The sequence below is a fragment of the Ammospiza nelsoni genome, chromosome Z, assembly GCF_027579445.1.
Source record: "Ammospiza nelsoni isolate bAmmNel1 chromosome Z, bAmmNel1.pri, whole genome shotgun sequence".
Lineage (NCBI taxonomy): Eukaryota > Metazoa > Chordata > Aves > Passeriformes > Passerellidae > Ammospiza > Ammospiza nelsoni.
The window spans coordinates 77,611,254-77,633,876 of NC_080669.1; the positions used below are offsets into that span (position 1 = coordinate 77,611,254).

General features: G+C 44.4%; 1 protein-coding gene across 2 annotated transcripts in view; it reads left to right on the top strand.

The window, feature by feature from the left end:
- Positions 1-295: 295 nt before the first annotated feature.
- Positions 296-22,623, top strand: part of NPR3 (natriuretic peptide receptor 3) — a 44,761-nt gene continuing 22,433 nt past the window's right edge. For both annotated transcript variants that reach the window (XM_059492802.1, XM_059492803.1), the window contains exons 1-3: positions 296-1,022; positions 5,605-5,727; positions 9,599-9,765. In XM_059492802.1, coding sequence (XP_059348785.1) covers positions 323-1,022; positions 5,605-5,727; positions 9,599-9,765 — 990 coding nt within the window. In that variant the 5' untranslated portion in view covers positions 296-322. The remainder of the gene's footprint in view (positions 1,023-5,604; positions 5,728-9,598; positions 9,766-22,623) is intronic.

Here is a 22,623-nt window from a genome sequence, read left to right on the forward strand (position 1 = left end):
CTCCTCCCTGCGCACAAAGCCGGCCGCGCCGCGCCCGCCGTGCGGAGAGAGACGCTGCTGCTGCTCCCGCGCTACTTAAGCGGGGAGCCCGGCAGCCCCGCGGGGGGATCGTGGTCATAGTAATAGTCGTCCGTCTATAAGAGAACGAGAAAAGCAGAGCCGAGATGCTCCGTCCGTGACCCGCCAGCGGGGTGGGGAGGGGCAGGTTGTGAATCCGCCAAACACCTGAGAAATAAAGCACGACCGAACAATTTCGAGGCGGGCGGGGAAGGGGGGGCGAAAAGTTTGCCGGAGCTCGGGCGTCTGCGGGGGGGCGGGCGCGATGCCGCCCTGGCTGCTCGGCAGCCTCTGCTGCGTGCTGGCGGCGCGGGCGGCGCTGGGCGGCGGCTCCTGGGGCGAGAAGGAGGAGGAGAAGCTGATCCGGGTGCTGGTGCTGCTGCCGCGGGACGACGCCTACCTCTTCTCGCTGGGGCGGGTGCGGCCGGCCATCGAGTACGCGGTGCGGAGCCTGCGGGAGAGCGGCGCGGGGCTGCCGCCCGGCTACGCCTTCCAGCTCACCTACGAGGACTCGGCGTGCGGCAACCGCGCCCTGTTCAGCCTGGTGGACATGGTGGCCCTGCAGCGCCGCCGCCCCGACCTGCTGCTGGGGCCGGTGTGCGAGTACGCGGCGGCGCCGGTGGCGCGGCTGGCCGCGCACTGGGACGTGCCGATGCTGTCGGCGGGCGCGCTGGCCGCCGGCTTCGGCGCCAAGGGCGGCGAGTACTCGCACCTCACCCGCGTCGCGCCCGCCTACGCCAAGATGGGAGAGATGCTGCTGGCCCTTTTCCGCCACCACCAGTGGAACCGGGCCACGCTGCTCTACAGCGACAGCAACCCCGAGCGCAGCTGCTACTTCGCCATGGAGGGCGTCCATGTGGTCTTCCAGGAGGAGGCTTTCCACATGGCCGTGCACAGCTTCGACGAGACCAGCCGGCACCTCGACATCGACGACGTGGTGCGCGCCCTCCAGACGGGCGAGAGGGGTGAGTGGCGGCGGAGCGCCCCGCAGGGCTCCTCCCGGCGTTCGGTGGCGGCTGGGGCGGTGGGAATGCCGCGGAGGGAAGGACCTGCGGGAGGGGAAGAGTCACGGCTCGACCCGCCCGTGGGGAAACCGCTGCGGTGCTGCGACGGCAGCCCGGGGCCAGGCATCCTGCGACGGACGGAAACAGCAGCCCGGAGTGAAAACTCTGCCCTCAGAGGTAGAGTTTTGCCTCCCGGCGGCGTAAAGCGCGGTTTGCCCTAGGGGACCACCTTAGGAGGGCTTTGTGGCACGGTGAGAAATCAGCTTTCTGCTGGCGGTCTGGTTTACCCAACACTATCCACGTCTGCAGGGCAGCAAATCTGTTGCTTGCTCTCTGAGATTTCTTGCAGTGACACTGTGTAAGTTCAGGGGCTAAACAAAGATGTTTTCCTCTCACCCCGCTGTGCCTGGCAGAGGGAGACCTTTTCACGACTTCTGCCATTGGGAGCCCCGTCAAGTACTTCATAAATAATAGATGCATTTAGGGGAAATGGCAATTTCAGGGGATGTGTGCATGCGAAGCACCTGAGTGTGTGCTGTGATATTGTCACCAACAGTTAGCAAGAGACCGTGGAGATAAATGTCTTGTAAAACATCTGGGACAGTCATGTCTGGGCTGGATGAACTGACTTTGCATCATGGGAGCAGCAAAGCAAAGTGCTTTGAAACGTGCAGTTTTGTGGTTAGATGTGCTTTAAAGTGAGATATTACCTAGCAATGGGTGGATATATGGGCTTATCAGAAACACTTTTCCTGTTAGAGGGTTTTACCAGCCACAGGCTTCCCCAGTAAGTCATGCAAAAATAAAATATGTATTCCAGGAGTGAACTGGAGGGTGAAGTTAAAGTCTTTAGGTATTTTCCAAGAAAGCCGTGGATGTACAAAGCCCTTTGTACAACTCTTACATATCTTGCTGTAGAGTGTTAAAATAGCATCTGAATTGGACAGATGAAGATCATGCTGTGTGTGGCAGGCAGAACTGGTATTACGGTGCTGTAGGCTGTGGATGGAGCAGCCTTGCACTGCTGATGTTGTGCTGCTGTCAAATCATTAACGTGCAGGAGTGTGTGAGATAACTGAGCTCCACCAGTATAGGGCTTTTAATTCCCTGTTCACTGAAGCAGGTGCTTTAAATAGAGCTTTCCTTTTGAGTATCATTTCGGAAAATATAATGAATGGAGAGAAATAAATGTGTCAGTGCTGGAGGAAACCACAGTGTGGGGAAAGATGCTTGTCAAGTGTGTGTGTGTGGCTTTCCTGATGCTGAGAGCATTACAGCATGCTTACAGCAGAAAAAGACAAGTGTTCACCCCAGCCCCACTGTTCACACCATGCTGACAGTCAGGGAAGAGAGCTTGCTTTCAGCCTGGTCTGAAATGCTGTGCTGAGCTGAGACATTTGATCTTTCACAATTCTTGCCACTTGCAAATGACTGAACAGAAGCAGCCCTCTTCTTTCTGCCCATTGTGCCCTGTGGGGTCCCTCCTTCCATCTCACCTCTTTATTTGTTCTCTGACTCCTGCCACTCAGGTGGGGCCCTCCAGCTTCCACTTGTGCCTTTCTGATCCTGAAGACTGGCTGCAGGACTCACCTGGCAGATTCCTTTAACCCTGCTGCTCATGGCATCTTTCAGGTTGCCACAATATTTTAAGAGTTCTACGCCATGTGGAGGGTGCACCAGATGAGGTCTGAAGATCAGTGAAAGTCTTTATTTATTCTGGGTACTCACTGGAGATCCCCCCAGCAGGACAGCAGGACTTGTGGGCAGCAGCACACTGTCCAGAGCACTTTCTAGAAGTATTTTTGCTTGGTTGGTTTCCAGTTTTTAGTGGCTCCTGTGTCACTCACACCTGCTGTGGCACTGTCCTTGGCTCTAAGTCCTCACCTTCTCTAGCTTTCAAAGGCTGCTGCTGTTTGGGGTCCCACCTGATTGGTCAGCCTTCACTGAACTCCCTGACTGGAAGGGGGCTTTTGAGCAGATACAGGCTCAAAACTCTCCCAGAGCTGGGACAGAAGCTGCCCCACAGCTGTCCTGTGGGCAGCAGGACAGAGGCTGGCCCTGGGGGTGAGGCTGTTGCTGTCTGGGGGTTTGCACTGGCCTCTCAGATGCCTGGGAGGAAGACACACACTCAGCCACTCACCCCACGTACCAGGGACTGCGTGTTCAGTCCCTACAGCCATGTGCAATGACTGAAGTCTTGGAGCCACAAAACATAATGATGAAAATATTATAAGTTAAGTGCTTGTCTACAATTTGTTTGATTAGTAGTTCAGGCTTCCTTGCAGGCTCAAGAGGCTGCTGCAGAGTTCATGTTGTAGGCTCAGTTATACTGAAAGGTTCACAAATGCAGGCTTGTGCTTAATCTATAAGCACGTAGTCCAAGGGATGTGTGTAGCAAAGGGAACACTTATTCCTTTAAACTGGAATGAAACTCTAAAGTATTTTCAGGATGAGTCAATAATCCTAGTCAATAAATTCAGCATTTTAGTATTAGAATCACTGTGGTCTGTATGTATTATCGTGGAGGGAGAATATTTTGTATGGGTTTGCACATACATGTTTGTACGTACACAATGGTAAGGTACAGGTGCAGATTAAACACATATTTTACATTTTTGGAAGATTGTGAGAAACATACCCATAGCTTATTTGCTTCAGAATCTTGAAATATGTAATCTTTGCTTTCCTGCTGGGTTAGAAACCCCTTCCAAACAGTTAATATTACTTCCCTTACATTCCTTTAGAGGCTTACAAAATACGATTTAATGTATGTTAAAGTACTTCACCACACACTCTCTTTCTTTTATTCCTTTTGCTCAACATCTTTTATTGGTGTTGTGGGAATCCCTTTGATTCCATCTACAGATTACAGTTTTATGATAGAGGTGAATTACAAAGGCAGAGTCAAGGAAGAATTGGGAGGGCAGCAAGGAAACATTTCAAAAGGAAATCTCTCACCTATACTGAAATTAAGAACAGTGAGACAAATTCATTCCTGATGTGCATCTGGAAAATATTTGGTCCAAATTTTATTGCAAGAATTTTTTTTTCTTGTTCGTTTTCCTTCATGCTAATATACTTCACAATGATCATGAAATATGTCTTGCTCTGTTGCTCTGGAAATTATTATATTACTCTGCCATCATCAGTAGGACAGAGCTATGCATGGTATAATTCTCCTGAAGTGTGGGGTTTTACTGAATATGACTCACCCCAGCAGCACATCTGGAGGTTTATGCCTGTGGTGGCGTCCAACCAGAAAGGCGATGGGAGAAGATTCATTGTGTGCGAAAAGATTTGGCCTGTTTGGCATTTTCATTTCTTATAATAGAAAACACTTCCACCCAGAAGAGCCCAATGTGGTTTTGATTCATTTTTATTGTTGGGTTGAAAGTATTTGCGTACATTATTGCAGCTTTTGAGTCCTGCCATATGTGACGGCATTCTTGGAAACGTGCGTGCGGTTGGTTTTGAATCACCCTTCTGACAGGATCTCTTATGTCTCTGCTTTAGGATACACTCCTGAAGCATACTCTGACAAAACACTTTGCTCCTCCCTCTGATACCAGGATCTTCATACCTGTAGTCTTGTAAACCTTGGAAAAGCTTGTAGTGTAACTTGTTCCGTGTGGGAGTTTTCTCCCTGATGTTGAAGACCTCACCTGTTGGGATTCTCCTTTGCTTTTGCAGGAGGAAGGAATAGCAAGGGCAGTAGTCCCCCTGCCCAGCAAGTGTGTGAAGAGACCTGGCAACCACAATCATCACAGTGAGGGTCACGGTTCCCTCACAGGGGCACACCTGTGGGCTTGTGGATCTCATTGTAGCAGCAGAGCCTCTGCTTAGCTATTCGCCCATGATAAATGGGGCTCTGTGGTGTTTGTACCCACCTTTAATCTTCATGCTTATAAAATGGTGCTTGGTTTTTCTATTTATTACTTTAGCCATCTCATCAGAGGTGGTTGCCTAGGATTATTGCATGGTCTCTGGAGAGGAAATCGTGTTCTGGAAAGACTCGTACCACTGTCCCTGCTGCCCAGGTGCTGCTCTCCCTGAAGTGCAGAGAGGCAGCAAAACCTAGGTCAGGTACCTAAATATTAGGTAGCTGAGGTGTAGGCAAGTTCAGTCTACATCAAACTTTTCAATGGAATGGAAATAGAAAGTCATGGTATTTCCATCTTCATCTTATGTCTGCTTAGAAATAACAACAGAAGCTTGTGATTGTGGTCTAGTCTACAAATACATGTAGGTAAAGGAATTTGGAGCCAGAACTCACAACATTCTGCAGGGGTAAAAGCCCAGATTACACAGAGGATCTATTTAATTATCTTCAGAGGAGACAAGGGAAGAGGAAGCCTTTCTGTGTTCACTACCTGTCTTGTCAGCTCTTTAGGAAATCAGCTTTGTTTGCAATCTGTGTTTTCATGTTTGTTGCAAAACTGTGAGGACAGCTGGGATCAGTGTCTCTGGCAGCATTCTTGCTTCACATGCTGTTCTCTGAAGTTCTTGAGCTGCTTCTTATCTATATTTCTCATTTTTTTCTCAGTTGTAATCATGTGTGCCAGCGGTGACACTATCAGGAACATCATGTTGGCTGCTCATCGGCAAGGAATGACCAATGGGGACTATGCTTTCTTCAATATTGAACTCTTCAACAGCTCATCATATGGTAATGTTTTTCTTGCCCAAGTGTGTTGCAAAGTGTTTTGTAAGCGTGGTAGTATTTTTAGATTTGTTAGCCTCAAAACACGCAGCACTGAGTCCGAGAAAACACCACTGTCTCTCCCTGTTGTTGCAGTTATCTTCCACTTGGCCTATGGTGCTGCAGGAAATAAAACAGACCTGGTGGCTATAGTTGCTACTGGGTGGGTAACAAGATGCCAAATATGCTACAGGGATTACTTTTGGGGAAGTAGCACCAGGCAGAGACATTGGTTATGGTGTGGGTACCCCATTCTGCAGCTCAGGTCTGGGTGACTTTCACCATGCCCAGCCTTGAGACTGCCAGCTCTCAGGGCAGGGGCATTCCTGGCAGCCTGGTGACCTGTGGGCTGAGCAGGGGGCTGGAAGGAGTAATTAGCAACAGCCACCATTCTGGGGAGCTGCAAGGTTTGGGCCTCCAGAAATCACCTCTGTGCTGGGACATCTACACATCTAATTTATTTATCTTTTGATCACAGACTCTGTCTGCAAAAATATTCAGCCGTGCTGTGTTAAAGGGAAAGCACTGGATGGGACACAGGCAGTCCGAATTTTCTATAGCAGAGTGAATAAAAGTGGCTGTTTAGAATCATAAATAAAAGGAATAATTTTTGTCAAAACAAAACATTATTTAAAATGTAAATTAAATGTATTTTCTTTTTGTAATATACCTAATATACCTGTATGTCAAAATATAATTGTAACTGCATGTTACACCAGTGCATGGCAGGGACTATACCTGCTCTCAGCTGGTACAGCTGTCTCACCTAAATTCAAAGTATTATTGGAGCTATGTGTTTGCTGAGATCAAACATCAGGTGGCTGAAGCTAGGACAGGTTTTGTTGAAGTGTAATGTAGCTCTTGAAAGGAGCATGTTCTTCTGCAGATGTAGAGAAAATAATTTCCTCTGTTCAGACTGCTTTAACTAATCCGCTACAATAACAAATTCATTTCAAGTTAAAAATCAAGTGGAAGTTAAGAAAAAAGGCAAAGTGTGGGATTTTCTTTCTTAAAACTGCAAAGACTGACCAACAGAAACAACTCAATTTAAAAAAGGATGTTTTTTTTAAATGAATCTGTTAACTGGGAGTTCTTCTGCATAAGGTTTCTGTTGCTCATCTACTACCCCTGAGATTATTTCACAGTAAAGAGCGCTGTGTGACACACTGTATAGTGAAGGTATGTAACTGTACAAATTCAGGGATCTAGATATGTACGGAAGTATGTAGATTCTGCTACATACATCAAGATTAGCTAAAGAATGCCAAATTTTACCACGTAAGAGGTAAATCACTCAGATTTATCTAAAACATGAAGTTGTAGATCAAGATCAAAGCCAATGTGGGAGTCTCATTACCACCCTCCTTTGCATCACAGCTGTTCCAGTCTTCTTGAAGCTTTTCTGAGGGATGAAAAATGTCTGGCTTCTGATGTAGTATAGTTAGAATGTGACATTTCCTGACATTTGTTTTAAAACAATTTTCTGCTTGTGGATGTGTTTCCCATGTAGTGGGAAATGATTGTGCATCAGAAGTTGACTTTTGCACAGATGGTCATTGCATGTGAAAAACAAACACAAGAGAAATGTAGAGAAGTTCTCCCAAAAATCCTTGTTCCCAGTGCTTGGAGATACTAGGTTTTGTATTTCATAAAACCTAAGAGTGGGTGTGATTGGGCAATTGGCACTGTCTCTGTGTTCAGATGACTTTATTGCAGTTTGTTGTTACCCTCTGTTCTGAATATTTCTAATTTTTCAAAAGACCAGGCTTATTAAATGCCAAGACTGCAATAGTTGTACACAAGTGTTGTAACAAGATGACCTCCCACAAAATACTCTGTGAAGGAATTTAAATATGTAAATTATTCTAGGAACGCTGTTATGCAAGTGAACCTTCCCAGTCCCAGTGTTGGGATTTAAAGAAGGAACACCTATAGTGTCAGGACAGAAAGTTACATTCTACTAGCACTACCACATTTTTAAAAAAATTTTTTTAATGTCTATAATCTTATGCTTTTTAGCTATGTCCATTTGCAAATGCAAAGCTGTGGCTAAGCCCTCTGTGCTGTAGTCTCTGATGCACTCCTTGAATGCAGCACCTCCAAAATGCAGGTGCCCAGCTGGGGCAGAAGCTGTTCAGCTTTGAGGCACCTGCAAGGCTTGTATGCTCTTTTGGGAAGGTAGCAAGATGTGCTTGCTTACAGCTGCCAGATGTGCATTTCCTTCTCTTTGGAAGCAGTGAAGAGGTCAGGTGCAGGCACTGCAGGGGAGAGTGGCCAAACCAGGCAGTGGGATGTGAGTTGCTGTCCAGTCTCTCCACTGGGTGTGATGAATATGGTTCTGTGTGAGTGATTTTGACCTTGTATTGGGAAATAAATCCCTCAAGCAAGACATATGTATCTAGAGCTCCTTCCTAAAAAAATATTAAATCACTTTAAAAAAAACCCAAAGTTCCTGCTGTGTCTAAAGATTACAGTCCTAGGCGGTGCTGGGCTGTGGTAAATAAGGCTTAACTAGGGTAGACAAGAGATGTGGGAAAGATGCTCCTGTGTCTCCTGCCTTGTGCTGGCACTGACAGGAGCAGTCCTGGACCAAAAACTGCAGGAGAAAGAGTTTATCCCCAAAGAAGTGCAGGGCCTCTACTCCTTCCCTTGTGCTCCCTGAGGAAGCAGAGCAAATCTCCAGTTAAGTCCCAGCGGCAGTGCTGGGAGGACAAAAAGCAAGCTGTGTTTACCTTCTTCATGTCCAAGAGTTTGTTCCTGCAGCTGTGTGATGCAGCTGGGAAGCACCGTGGGTTTTTTACCTGGACTCCAGCTCCTTTATCATCCCTACAACTTTATTCTCCTTGTCCAATGACAATATGGTCCTCAACACAAGCAAAATAACCACATCCTCTCTGATTTCAGATTCCTGTGCGCCTCCAGGTCACCTTGGGAATTTAGCATTAGTTTTGTCTTGGCTCATTTAGCCGTAATGGGGTTTGTTGCTGTTATTCAAAAAATAAAGGCTGTCTAGCTTTTAATTACTTGTAAACATTTAAAGGCTCACTGCTTAGGGCTACCATTGTTCCCTCTAGCCTTTTTTAGTTATCATTTACATCAAATAGCACAAAACCTGCTCCAGAACAACATGAATCTTTCCACTGACCTCCAGAGGCTTTGGATCAGGATCTCAGGGCCTGCTAAGGCTAGGGTATGTTTGTAAGAAGGACTTCTTTCCTAATAAACAACCAATCAGCTATCCTGCTTTTTAAAAATGTGGTTTCTTTACTGGTGGTCTGAGTTAAATTGTTCCCTTGCTGTGACACAAAACACGTGTAAATACAGCCTAGGCGCAGGATTCCATTTTATTTCTATGTATTGCTTTCCTGTTAAAAGCAGTGCTGCTCTGGCAGCCATGGCACACATGGTTTTGTTCTTGACCACAGTGGGAGAGCTGCACCATCTGCCTCCCATTCGGGGTGATGATCATGCCCTTGGCTTTGCTGGTGCCTTTCTGACTGTCCAAGAGGAGTGACATGTAACAAAAACTTTGTGCGTGAATCCTCCCTCACTTCTTCTCACTTAAATCTCTCTGCATTTGGGATCTGGCATTTGTGTTTGGCTCCAAGATGCCATCTCACACTTAGGATTTATTCCACCCTTTTAAAATACGCAAAAACAGTGTGGGAGTAAAGTTGTCCTTTGGTGTGCACATTCACTTCTTAGTTATTCCTTGCACACCTGGAGGAAGGGTCTGTTCTCCTTTGTACTTTACCATCTCTCCAATGATCAGAAAAGGATGGAAAAAGGAATCCCATAATGGTACCTAGTTTGGAAATATGCTTGTTTCCCTCTTTAGGAAATGGCTCTTGGAGAAGAGGAGACAAGCATGACCTTGAAGCCAAGAAAGCATACTCATACCTCCAAACTGTCACTCTGCTGAGGACTGTGAAGCCTGAGTTTGAGAAGTTTTCCCTGGAGGTGAAAAGTTCTGTTCAGAAGCAAGGTCTTCACGAAGATGACTATGTAAGTACTTGATGACAGTCTTCAGGTCATAGCATCTTGGAAAACATGGTCCTAATTAAAGCAGAAGGGGCAGAGAGACCTTACCAGGACAGAATCACCTGGGCTCAGTTGCTAAAGTGTGCTGTTGCACATACAATTTTTTTTTTGGTGGATAATGCAAATTACAAGGATAGGCTTGGTCTAGGTGCATTATATCTGCACCAGCATCCACGACCAATTGTCCTGTGCTCATCTCTTAGTTCATCAGCAGAAAGGTTGGGCAAAGGCAGGTATCTCTCATTCTACCCCTAATAAGTCTTCTTAACAGGCAAAGAAATACAGCCTTCTTTTTTGTTTTCTCCCAATAATTCTTTTTGGTTTTTTTTGGATTCCAGTCTCAGAAAGTTACACTATCTGTATTGCATACAATGAAGTCATTCCTGATGTGAGTGACAAAAGTGGTATTATTTCTCAAAAAAGAATATTTAAGTAGTTGCTGGTTTTATTTTGAACTGTCTAGAATATCAACAGTCCTTAAAGCAAGTTGCTTTAAGCCTTGGAGAATGCCAGTGTCTTCCAGAGGTGGACCTGGGAAACTATGCCTTTTTTTAACCTCTCAAAATGTAGGAGGAAAGCACCTTTGAAAATTGCTTTTGAGCTAGTGCTGAGCTAATGCTAAACTAGCTCATTAGTTCATTAGGCATTTTCATAGAAAAGTCATCTGTGGAAGCAAAAATGTGTAGGACGTACCTGCAGGGATTTCTGCATGCTGATACAAGTACTTCCCAGACAGTCATCCTTCTCCATGGGGCAGTGTCAGCTTTCCAAATATTCTTATAAAGAAAAGTGGTCTGTCCTTAGCTGCAGGAAATGAGAACCTGAAACTCAAGAAAGCAACACAAACCCTTCATTTTCTGCCTTTCACTTAGGCTTCCATCTCATCCCTTTGCTTTAAGCATTCTGTCCATCTTTATTTCATCACCTTGTGCTTGAATGTTATGTTAAGGAATGATAAACTTTCCTGCAGTTTATTGTATAACTTTGGCTACCTTTAGCAAATTTGTGCTTCTTAGAACTTTAATGTATTTCATTTCAATATTTTACCAAAAATGTTAAATTTTAATCAGAACAGTGGTTTATATTATTCCTGTGATACTTTCAAAATCTAGACTTTTTTGTTGGCATGTTTTGTCTTGAGTTAGTAGAGAAAAAAACCCTCACCTCACAGTTTCAAGGTGCTGCTCTGAAGAACCTGCTAAATGAGTTCTGAAGAAGGCTATGAGACATTAATTTGTGCTGTTGCTCTCTTTTATCTTCACATGTCCTTTTGCAGATTTCATGTAGCAAGCTATGTCCTTTGAAAATCGGCTATGTGCCTTTGGTTGTGGTTGGTGAGAAATGGGATTTTAAATACTTTACATCCATTCATCTGCAGTGTTGTGGTTTTGTTTTAGTCTGGGCAGTGTGATATCTCCCCAAATAAGAAAAGCCCTGTACTGCTGAGAGCTCAGGCTGCTGTTTGTGGGCAGTTTGGAGGCAGGCAAAAGGACGCTTTTCTCTTCTTTGGCATGGGCACCCACTGCAAGCCCTGGGCAGTGTTGATTGGGGCTGCATAGTTACAAGCCTTGTTCTGGGCATTTATTGTGTCAGCCAGAACTGGATCTAGGGTAGATCAAATTCCGCTGTGGCAGCATGGGGGAGATTTTGCAGGCTTATGTGTTTGCTGGGGACGCTCCCTCAGCTGCACACCCACTGCCAAAGTCCCCTGTTGTCATTCCTCACCGCATGGCTCCTGTGTGTGCTGTCACTCCTCCTGGCTGTGCTGGGCCAGCAATGGGGGCTGGCTCCCCACCACCTCATTCCTGACCACCTTCTGCCTCTCCCTGTGTCCCATTTCCAGCTGTGATCCAGGGTCCTTCGCCTTGTTCCAAGCATTCCTTCACAAAAAGCCTGGAGCCTTTGCTAGGGCCAGGCAAGCTGCATAGGCCTCCTCCTGCTGCTGCTGCTTCCCCTGCTCCTCTTCCTGTTCTTCCTCTCTCATTTGGCTTTCTTCTTGCTTCCCTGTCTGTTCTTGATGGGACACAGAGAGCATCTTGTGATCTGTGTACACCTACCACAGGATCCTGCCATCTGAAACATCAGCCCTTGGCTCACAGGCAGCCTCGATGGTGGAGGCCTCTGGCATCTGCAGCTCTCTGAGGAGATACAGGTCATGGCTATGGGGGAAGGAGGTTTGGTTCCAAATGCAGAGTATCCTGCTATTAGATGGATGCTTAAATAAAATAGACTTCAGCAGAGCCTCCTCTACCTGCATTTTCACAGCCTTCTAACAATGGTAAAATAAAATGTCTCTAAGAGAGTTAGTTTCTGGGTGAATATAGCAAAAAAACCCCATAGTTGTGTTCCTTCATTAACAGTGTGTGAACTTTAACTTTCTGGTTTGCTCTGCATCATTTATGATGAATTATACATTTCCCCACTTTAGACAGTGGAAAAGACATGCATCATATTCCCTTAACTGATTGTCCTGCTGCCCTATTCAGAGGAGTAACATTTTGGGGCAGCTTTCAGGATTAAGAAAGAAAAAGCATTCTGAAAACTAGTGGGGAAAAACAAAAAGCTAGACTGAAGGCCATTTCTTCCCCTCTGAAAAATTTCTGGGTAGTGGGCACCCATTAAGTGTGCTTTCTTTGTCAACATGGGAAAAAAGTGTCCTGGGTATGTGTTAGGCAAAGCTGTGTCCTCCAAGGGAAGGTTGGGAAGGAAAAGTCCTTGAGCTGAGTGGGTGGGAAGCGACAGAGATGAATGTTGCTCTGCTGGATTCTGCTCCTGAAAACAAAAACTATGTAGAAAGATAATCAATAGTACAGCCCATCTCAAGTCATATCCAGGGGTGTTGAAATATAGTCCTCATTCTTTTCTGCAAGCTGTGTCCCAAGAGGAGATGCCTGGGGAGGTTTGGATTTGAAGCATTCACTGTGTCTGCTTTTCTGTGTGGATTTTTCCAATGTCATGGGAAAATGGGGCCTCAGGCCTATGGTCTAAATTATCTCACAGTGACCCTAACTCAAACAAAAATCATTAGTGCTGCCATTTTGTCCTGGCCTCTTGCCAGCACTAATCCTAAAGGCATTATTATCTACCAAAAAAGAATATAGTAAAAATGGAAAATAAGCAGATGACAGAAGGAAAGATAAGGGAGACAGAAAGGGCAAAGTCCTAAAGCAGCAGCTGTCCCACTGCCAGATGCAGAACACATATGGCCCTTGGAGGAGTAAGGTCAAAGAGTGTTGGCTGTCTTCATCTCCAGCTGTGAGATGACACAGAAAAGAGAAAAACGTGTTTTGGGTACGTCTTTCCCAGCTCAGAAGTTTCTGGTGTTTCTGCCTGAGTGTTATGCTCTGGAAATGGGGAGGGTGGGAGAACCCATGGCTTATGAGGGAGCAGGAAAGTGTGGAAAAAACAACACTCCAGGAATCTCTCTTGTGAAGAAAGAAGCTTCCTTAGGCACCTTTTAATTAGGCAGCATTGAGAGCAAGAGTGGCAGAGAGGTTCTGAGAAAGCATCTTGGAAATATTTGGGTTGCACAGCATGGGGCAATGGTGATGTTCCCTGTCTGCAGTGTCCCACTGCAGCAGCCCCTGAATCCATTAGCTAATATTGTTAGTTTGCTTGTTCACCAGTCTGAGTGTGAAAGCAGTTACTGTTATGGTAATATAACCCAAAGAACTGTGGGCTGAAGCAATAAATCTGCTCAGCCATCATTCAGCATTCAAGTGTCTCATGTTTTTTCAAGAAACATCCTGTAGTTTTGCAGAAAGTCTGACCATTTTATTCTGTGCCTACCTGAAGATCAACTTCTCTGATAAGAAAAAAAGGAAGAAAATTTCCAAAAATCCAATCAAATTGGGGTTTCAAGCATGCAGTAGAATTGCTTTAATGCTTTTATAACAAATGGTGGCAGTTTTCTTACTTTTGTAATGTTAATGCCTTAACAAGACATTGACAGCAGGGAGTCCTGTTCTCTATAAACCAACTAACATCCTTGGTTTAATTGCAAAATACAGGGGAGGCTCTGCTTGCAGACCTATAGCCTAGATGAGGCAGACAGCAGTGGGAATTGCATGCAATTACTTGAAGGAAGAATTTAAAACTGTCTCTAAAGGGGTGTGTGAATAATTCCCAACACATACTGTAGTTAAAAATGTTTATGAATAAACAGTGTTTCAGTTGAAGTATATGCATAAGCCATTTTTATTAAATAATGCTGAACACTTAATGAATTGGTGGTAGGGTGCAGTTTGGAAGTTCTTAATGCACCTTCTGTTCCTGACTCAGGCCTAGGATTCAATAAATGCTTTTTTTATGTCCAACCCAGTATTCTGAGCTCAGATGAGTTTACAGCCGGGAATATTTGCTCTTCTGAGGTTACAGACCACCCATGGCTTGTTTTTTCTTCTCATTTAAAAGCTGAAAATGTAACTAATTAAACAAATATTTCTGCTGTGTTAACTACATGACAGCATTGTTCACAAGGTGGATGCATGGGTTTATTTCCTACCCACAGCCTTTTTCACCCTGAAAATGAGGACTGGGAGAAGGGAACTGGAGCCTGATTTGCCAGTAAAGTTATCTCAATGAAAGAATGAGCTGTGTAGATTAATTAGATCAGCAAGATGCTACTCCCTAATAGAAAGGGGAGCTCTGTTTTATTTAACATTTTCAGCCCTCTGAAAGGAGAAGAGGTGCACTCTAGAGCAACATTTTTAGGTCCAACAGTTAACTACAAAAGCTTCATGGGAGGTAGCTGTGCTCGTAAAGTTTATCATCTCATCCATAACATCCATGCCAGACTCTTCCCTGTGTGTATTCCTTACGTCAGCCTTTTAATTAGGATTGCACATCAGCTAAGATAAGGCTGGGAGAACTGGGCAATTCAGTCTTGTAGCTATGATGCTGAAAATGTAACTTATTCAGCAATGTCCTTCTCACTTGTCTTTTCCAGGCACAGGCAGGCGAGATTAATGCCAGGCAGTCTTTTGTGTCTTCTGACTGCATAAGGATGGGAGAGAGTTTTGAGGAGATTTAAGGGGGAGGGGGAGGGAAAAGAACCCCCAAACCCTGCCAGGGAATAATTTGTTCAAATGAATGGTTCTCTTCAGCCACTGGAGTGCTTTGCTAATTGTGTTCGAAAGAATAAAAGCAAACCACAAGCTGCTTTCAGCAGCCGGAAAAAACGGTTTCACATGCCAGCTTATTAACAAGATGAATTCTATTAGTAAAACATATTTAGGATTTTCATGACCAACCCTTCACCCCTTGGCATTAATGAGAGTGTCTTTATTTTCTGTAGGAAAAGAGGAGTGCTGACCTGTGGACTGCTAAATTTGGTGAATACAGCAGACACTTTTACACTTTTTTTTCCCCTGAAGTTAATGCTTTCTCAGTGTATGAAAGAGCAGTGTCATCCACGTCAGGGTCTTAGGCAAAACTACAGTGTAATAGAAAGTTATTTGCCAGTAACAGATGTCATAAAAGACAGTAAAAGAAAGAAATTATTCTTCTCTCTTCCAGTGGATTTGTTTAGTTTTTCTAGCCTATCTAAGCATATTTTTGAAGCTGTCTTAAACCATAGAGGAGACAGTGTAAAACTGTGTGTATATCTAGAAATAGCAACATCTGAACTTTTTGGTAATGTAAAAGTTTAGAGTTGATCTTCATGGTTATGTTGTATATTTTCCATAGCCACATGTTTTAAACTCGGATTTCACTGATATTCACATTCCACTTTACTAAACAGGCACTCAGAAATTTATGGGTAAGGTGCTCTTTGAACAAGTACCTGCTAGAAATATACCTTATTTTCACTAATAAAGTGTGAAAAATATGTCCTCCTGCAAAATTCAAAGGCTGCTTCTGGTTTTAGTGCTTCTCTATGCTGTTTGCATTGCAAGCAAGCCAAAAGCTAATTTGTCCCATTAAGGTATTGTTTTAATGTAATTTTGAAAGGTTTTTGACATTGGTGTAGAATGATCTTCAGGCTGGGCTCTGAGATGTTTGAATGAAGGAAAAGGTAGACTATTTCATTTTGTATAAAATGTCACTTGAAAAATGAAATATATTTGCCTAACAGACTTTTTTTTTTTTTCTGTGAGTCTTATTCCCTGGGTATCTCATGAAAATATAACTGAATTTGAAGTTTCCTTCTCTACTGAAAGAATATTCAGCTCAACAAGGCATGAAGAGGAGGTTTGGGTGGTGTTGCAGCCAGCAGCAGGGTCCTGGGCAGGCAGCTGGGAGCTGTTTTGTCTTGCTGGATGGCTGGTGTGATGCTCCAGCCTCAGCAGCTGAGATGCTGTGGAGGGTTCACCTCACCCGTGCTGGTACCTTCACACTCTGGTTACACAGATGGGGTTTAGAGTCCAGTGTTTGATTTCTGTCTGGGCCTAGCAGTTTAACCAGAAGGTTTGATGATGAGGGTGGCAGGAGTGGTGGGGAAGGAGCCGTGCTTTGTTTCCTTTAGAGATGTAAAGGAAGAACAATTATTCAAGGCAAGAAAAGTGAATTCCTTGTTTGAGAACACCAGGGCAGAGGTGTTGCTGTCTCCAGACTGAGGTGGGCCAGGAAAGTTTTCTTGCACTCATCTGGGGCATTGGTATGGTGTAGGTGATCCTGAATGACATCAGGGCAGGGTCTAACTTTGTGATATTTACAAGTGATAAGTCTTCTAAGAAACCAGTGTAAGTGGCAATCATTAACACTTCAAGTCTGAGATCTGCTGCCATGTCAGCACATTCATTTCTTATGGCTGAGTGCTTGAGGTTAAGGTGAACCTACCTCTAGGAAAGGCTCATTCTCCAGAGGGAAAAAAATCTTTTAACAGAAGGGCAGGCCAGTCCGTGGGTGAGTCAGGTCACCCTGGTGTGTGAATGTTGGCAGAACCAAGACAGGCAGCAGGGCTTGGGTGTGCTCCACACTGTTGGGCTGTAAGAAAAGGTCATTGTACAGTGTGCCAGCTCTGATTTTTTTATTATTTTTTTCCAGGGGATATTTAGGAATTTTGCGGATGCAGAGAGGGTAATGTAGTCATCCTGTGAGAATGGGCTGTGTGAATAGAGGCAGTGGTGTTCTCATGCATGCAAGGAGGCATAGGAGCCTGCAGGAGGATGCTCAAAACTTTCCTCTTTAGCAGATATGTTTTTCATTAGGAAGAGAAGTCAGGGACAAAAATGAGAAGGTCAAGCTAATTCTACAAAGAATTAATATATCAAAGCGTATTGAGAAGATAAGGAGTGCCTCTGTACCAGAGCAAGTGGATAAGAGGGGCATGAGAAGGGGCATGGGCAATAGGAGGAGGGTAGGTGAGGACACCTTTTGCTCTGTGGTTGGGAACAAGGTGACATTCACTGAGCAGGACACTGACATTTGATGGGAAATGCATGTGTGCAATGCATGCAGTTGGCCCATCAGCCTGCAGACTACAGACTCAGAGAGCAAAACCAAGGAGGATCTCAGGAATCAGACAGTCAATATGGATGCAAGGAGCTACAAGAGTGAGTTTTTAGTTTCTTGGAGTGGCTGCAAATCCTCAGATTTAGAGGTGTTAACTACCATGCTGCGGCTGAAGAGTGGGAGAAAGGTTCCAGCTGCATACCTGAAACACATAGTGCCTGCTGACAGGTACACACAAATATCTGCTGAGATAGCTGCTGTGCCCCTCCTGTGCTAATGGGATCCTCACAGGGATGCCAGTAAAGGGGTGGTTAATCAGCCAGCTGAACACCTTTTATCAGATATTCACTATCTGAAAGAAAATAACAAAACCAAATAGTTAAATTTTAAATTATTTGGAATGGAAGCATGACTAATAGCAGCCTGAGGGTTTGCATTAGTTCCATGCCATTAAAGTTTACAAGTTCATATGCCCATTTAGCCTGGTATTTAATAAGAGGATCATTTGTCATGGCAACCACAGCCTCAGGTGGGCTCTCTTAGCAAATAATTTACTCCCAGCCCAGAGGTCCCCCAGGTTTTGGCAGGTCCTACCTTTCCCCAGCACCTGGATTTCAGTTCCAGGAGTGCCTCCGCCTCAGGATGCCCTGCAGACAGGGCAGGGGAAAGGTGGAATTCAAATTCTCTGAAAGCAGACATTGGACCTGAAGTTCTCTCTTGCTAACTCAGTAACAGGAGGCCCAGGGCTTTTAGATGAAAGGAGCAGGGAATTTAAAAGGACTGGTGCCCTGTGAGAATTTGTGAAGGCCTTACTGCAAGTTCATGCAGTGGAAAGTTATCTGCTTGGGTGAGAATAAGGGGGTCACATCATCCCTCATTCTCCACCTCCTCTGCTGGCAAGGGTGAGGATGCTGTTCTTATGGATCCTGGTTTTGTGTGCCTAATTTTTGCCTGGTACTGAATTAAGATCTTAGCTTACTAATTACCCAGCTCCAAGCATACTTTTGAGCTAAGCACCACTTTTGGCTGTGTCTAAATCACTTGTGTTCATCCAGCCCTTAAGACTGTAAAGCAAATGCTCTGCTGGGTAATCTTTGCTAATCTGCTGCAAAGGTCCTTCTCATCAGATGTGTTTTTTACCCCAGCCCACCAGCTACTATGGCGTGCGTAAATTCAGTTTGAATATATGAGTTGTCTCCAAAGTGATTCAGTGATTCCTCTGAGTTTTGCATGAGGACTGATGTGACCTTGAGAGCTTTTAACACAAAAAATAAAATATGTCTGTGATTTTTGTGGTTTGGTGATAATTTTAGTAATCCAGAACCCAAAACAATTGCATGTTGCACAAGGATAAACATTTAACAAAAAAATGTCCTTCCTGTTTGTTCTATCTCTGCATTAATTTAAACCAATTTAACTTACTTTAGCAAGTAGAACTGATTTTTTCAGATGAGTGACCGTCACCCTGAAAACTGAGATGTTCCTGCTTGTAAAACATTCTTGCCTGCTGACATCAAAAACTTAATATCTAATGAAAGGATGGGGGTGGTGGTTTTTTTGCTGCAAAGTGTTTATCTGCAATTAAAATGTTCCGATTTAAATGGCAACTTAAAATGTTAGCATTCATTACAACTGTGTAACAGATTATCAGACTACCGATGGGGATTCTTAGAATAATCTATTTAAAACAAGCATATTTTAGTTTCCGTATGTCTGTGTGTTTTCAGCTGAGAGGAATAATTTCTTTAGTATCTCTTGTGTTTCACCACTATGACTAGATGTGTAATTTCTGGAGATAGTTTTGGAACTCATCATGTGAATGGCCACATAGTTTGTTAGAAGGCAGGAAATCCTAAAAAAGTAGGAAGGGTAATTTTATAAATGGCAGCTGCACCGTCTATGGTTAAATCTGTTCAGTATTCAGGCAGTCACAGTACAGTGCTATGTGCTAGAGATCCTTTGCATTAGCTGCTTATCTGATGTTAGAGATGCAGTATAAACATGGGATATTTCACCTTAGCTGCAGAAGCACAGAAATGTGTTCTGGGATTCTATCCTTTTCCTTGATGGGTGACCTGGGGCCCTTTGGAGCTAAATTATTAAGGTAATAGTATTTGTGTAAATCATACATAGAGGAGAAATTCCTCCAAAATTATTGTTCTGTAGGTAGTTGAGTTCTGGTACAAAACAGTTCTGCTCCTTAGATACATCAGCTGCACCCTTTAAGGGCAAGATTAGAAGGTGATGCAGGAGCCAAAACCACAGAGGGGTAAAGTGGCTGGGAGCAGTTTGCAAAAGGAATCAGTGCACACAATGGATGGAGCCAGAAATAAATCCCACATGGGTTTCCAGGGGGAAGATCTGGTCTAGAGGAACATCCTGATCCTGGAGCAGGGCAGTTCTCAGCTCAGCCTGCCCCTGTTTGGCCAGGTCTGGGGAGGGTCTGAGCCCCCAGTGCTGTGGGGTGAGTGCAGCAGCTGCAGCCCCTTGGTGTGACCTGACTGTGGGTAAGGCTCTCACTCTTCTGAGCTGAGAGTTCCTCTTTCTGTGTTCAGTGGAAGGAGCTCATTTGGCTGTAGCTGGCAATTTCTGCCCAGCCTCTTAGCAGCAAGCACTGGGGGTTTACAGCCATTTTTTAGATAACCATAGGAGGGTGTTACAAGCAGTAAACAGAGAATGGGCAGCTTTTGCAGGCAGTGGGGTGGAAGGTTTTCTCCACACCTTTGTATCTCAGTTGCCACTGTAGCCTGATGTGTTTTAGCTGATATTTCACAGTGCAGCTGCCCTGTAGTCTGGGACTGAATAGATTTTTGCTCCAGTTCACCACTGAGATAATAGAGCAACTTGTGGCTGCCCCAGCCAGATGATTGTGGGTAAAGCTATTAGTTATTCAGGAATGGGACATTAAAAAAAAACAAGAAGAAGGCTTGAAGAATGAGATGAGATACAATAGCAAAGAAGCTGGCTTTGTGGTTAGTGTTCTTTCCATAGCAAGAAAATTACTTTCACTGACAAATACCCTTAACTCCCTGGATTTGGATGCCTTTTTTAAGTAAATCACAGATACTGCTGTAATTTGTTAATTTACTTTTATTTTCTTCTTGTTAATTTATTTTATTTCAGCAGACCTTTTCTTGGAACAAAGGGCTGGCTTCTGGTCCACAATTAGCTTTAAAGTGGATTGGAGTTTGTCCCTAGTGGTACTTCAGTCCTGTTGGAATAAGCATCCTCTAATTCCAACAGGACTGAACAAAGGCAGCAGTGGTTTGGCATGCCTGGAGTGCACATCAGCTCGTGTACCAGCTGAACAGTGCAGGCAGGCAGAGGCATGGTCTCACCCTCAAAGAAATGAGCTTAATTGCAGCACAGCATCTTTGTGTCCAAATCAAACAGGAGGTGCAGAAAAAAGCAGGGGTCTCGCTGCCCATCTCATCTCTCAAATGGTGCATGCAGGCTCTTCCATGGTGGAGATGGGTGATGAGTTGCAAGGCAATGCTTGTGCCCAGGGCTCTCTAAACCTGGGCTTCAGTTGCAAATTCCTCATGCCAGGGACACATTGCTTGGTGTGCAGAGTGCTTGGGTGGGGCACACACCTCATCTCCTCTGCTCTCAGCATCGCTGCTGCTCCAGGGAATGCTAAATTATGAAGGTGAATAGTATTTGTCAAGGAGAAGAACACAAGCAGGCAGCCTTGTTGGAAGAAGCCTCCTTTAAGGGAAGTGAGGTCTTGTTTGACTGCAGTGCTGAATTTTTAAGCTGTAAATTTAGAGTGGAGTATAATCCTCAGCCTGCAGAATCCCACTAATAAAGTCACGTGCTCCCCTCCAAGAAAAATGTCTTTGGGATTTCCACATAAACCCTGTCTCCCTGTGAAACATGAAATGGATGCAACAGTACTTGAATAAATCTCTCTTAGATATGCACAAGGTTTTACTCTTATGCTCTTCCTCTTTTCCTAGGGAGAGATGTGAGTTCCAGCCCCAAATAATAAAGTGAGTTTGGATATACCTTTAGAAAACCAAGTCCTGAGCCCTGGCCTCATTTTCCCGAGGAGATGCCCATTTATGTTTTTATAGAGACTGGATATCAGTGAATAGAGTGTGAGGGTCTCTTTGGCTACAGCTGTGTTGCCCAGAATTTGGTATAATGCCATATATTCTTTTTTGGTTTTAAATTAAATATTGTGGAAATGGCTTTCACAGAAGAAAGCATGTGTTTCTATTATTTTTTCCTTTTTCTTACTGTTTGTTTGAAGCATTATGGTCCAGTAGGGGTGCAGTATGGTTGCCCAAGCAAACAGTCTGTATTTTTAGTCTTAGGCATCTAAACCTACAGATTTGATTAACTGTCTTTTAGCTTTATTCTCCTTTCCAGTTCCTGCTTTGTTTCCCCAGGGGTCCATCCCTGTCTGCAGGCCCCCAGGATATGCTGTCTATGACAGCTGACTATTGGTGTATCCTGTGGCTTTGCATTTGGTGTGCTTGGGAGTCCTGGAGATCCCAGTGCCAGTGCATGTTAGCATTGCCCAGCTGTTATCCATAGGTGTTATTCAGGAGCTCCGTGAGTTTCTGTTGCATAATCAAATGAAGACATCCTGTGAGGATCTGAGATGGGTGGCGGGTTAGTGAAAACTTGGGTAATCTGTTGGGGTGGTAGCATGCAGAATGATTTGTGGTAGTGTTATGGCAGTAGGACTAACACATTACTGCAAAGCTGGAGCTAGACATGAGCTGGAACCACACATGGTTTGGAATGCACTTCACCTTTCCTCAGGAAATGATCAGGTGTAAGAATATTCTTCCCACAGCTTCACGTTCTCAATCTACATGTCAGTTCCACCCAGAGTTTCTCACTGGGATTACCTGAACTAGAAGTCTAACACAAAATCAACGTGTAATAATGATATTTTATCTTTTAAAAAAAATGAAACGTGAATAATTTCTATATTTTGATCATCTGTTGTATGGGAACCATGAGCACCTTGTTCTGGATTTGTGCTGCTCAGAGCAAGGTTGTGGCAACTCATCAAAGATCTGCTGAAGGCCCCTGACCATCTCAGGACTGTAAATAAGTACTTAAAACAGCATGGGCTGTGGGAGAGTCCTGAATGGGAATATGCAGCATCAACAAATGGTATTGAAGAAAGAAATCCCTGCTGTAGAGTTAAGTGAATAGTGCTGGATAGTGAGTCAGCAGAAGACAACCGAAGATATGTTTTAAGAATGCATGTGAGAGAAGTTAGTTATGCCAGGGCTTCTTAGAAAAGCTGGTAAAGAAGGGACCACAATTATAATTGGCTTGGTGAAAGAGGATTAGAAGGGGAGAACTGGCAGTTAAATTGCAACTGCTTAGAAAAATACTTCTCTTGAGGTACGTTGTAACAGTGTGAGAAGAAGGAGCATTACATCAGCTACTTAACTTGGTAAG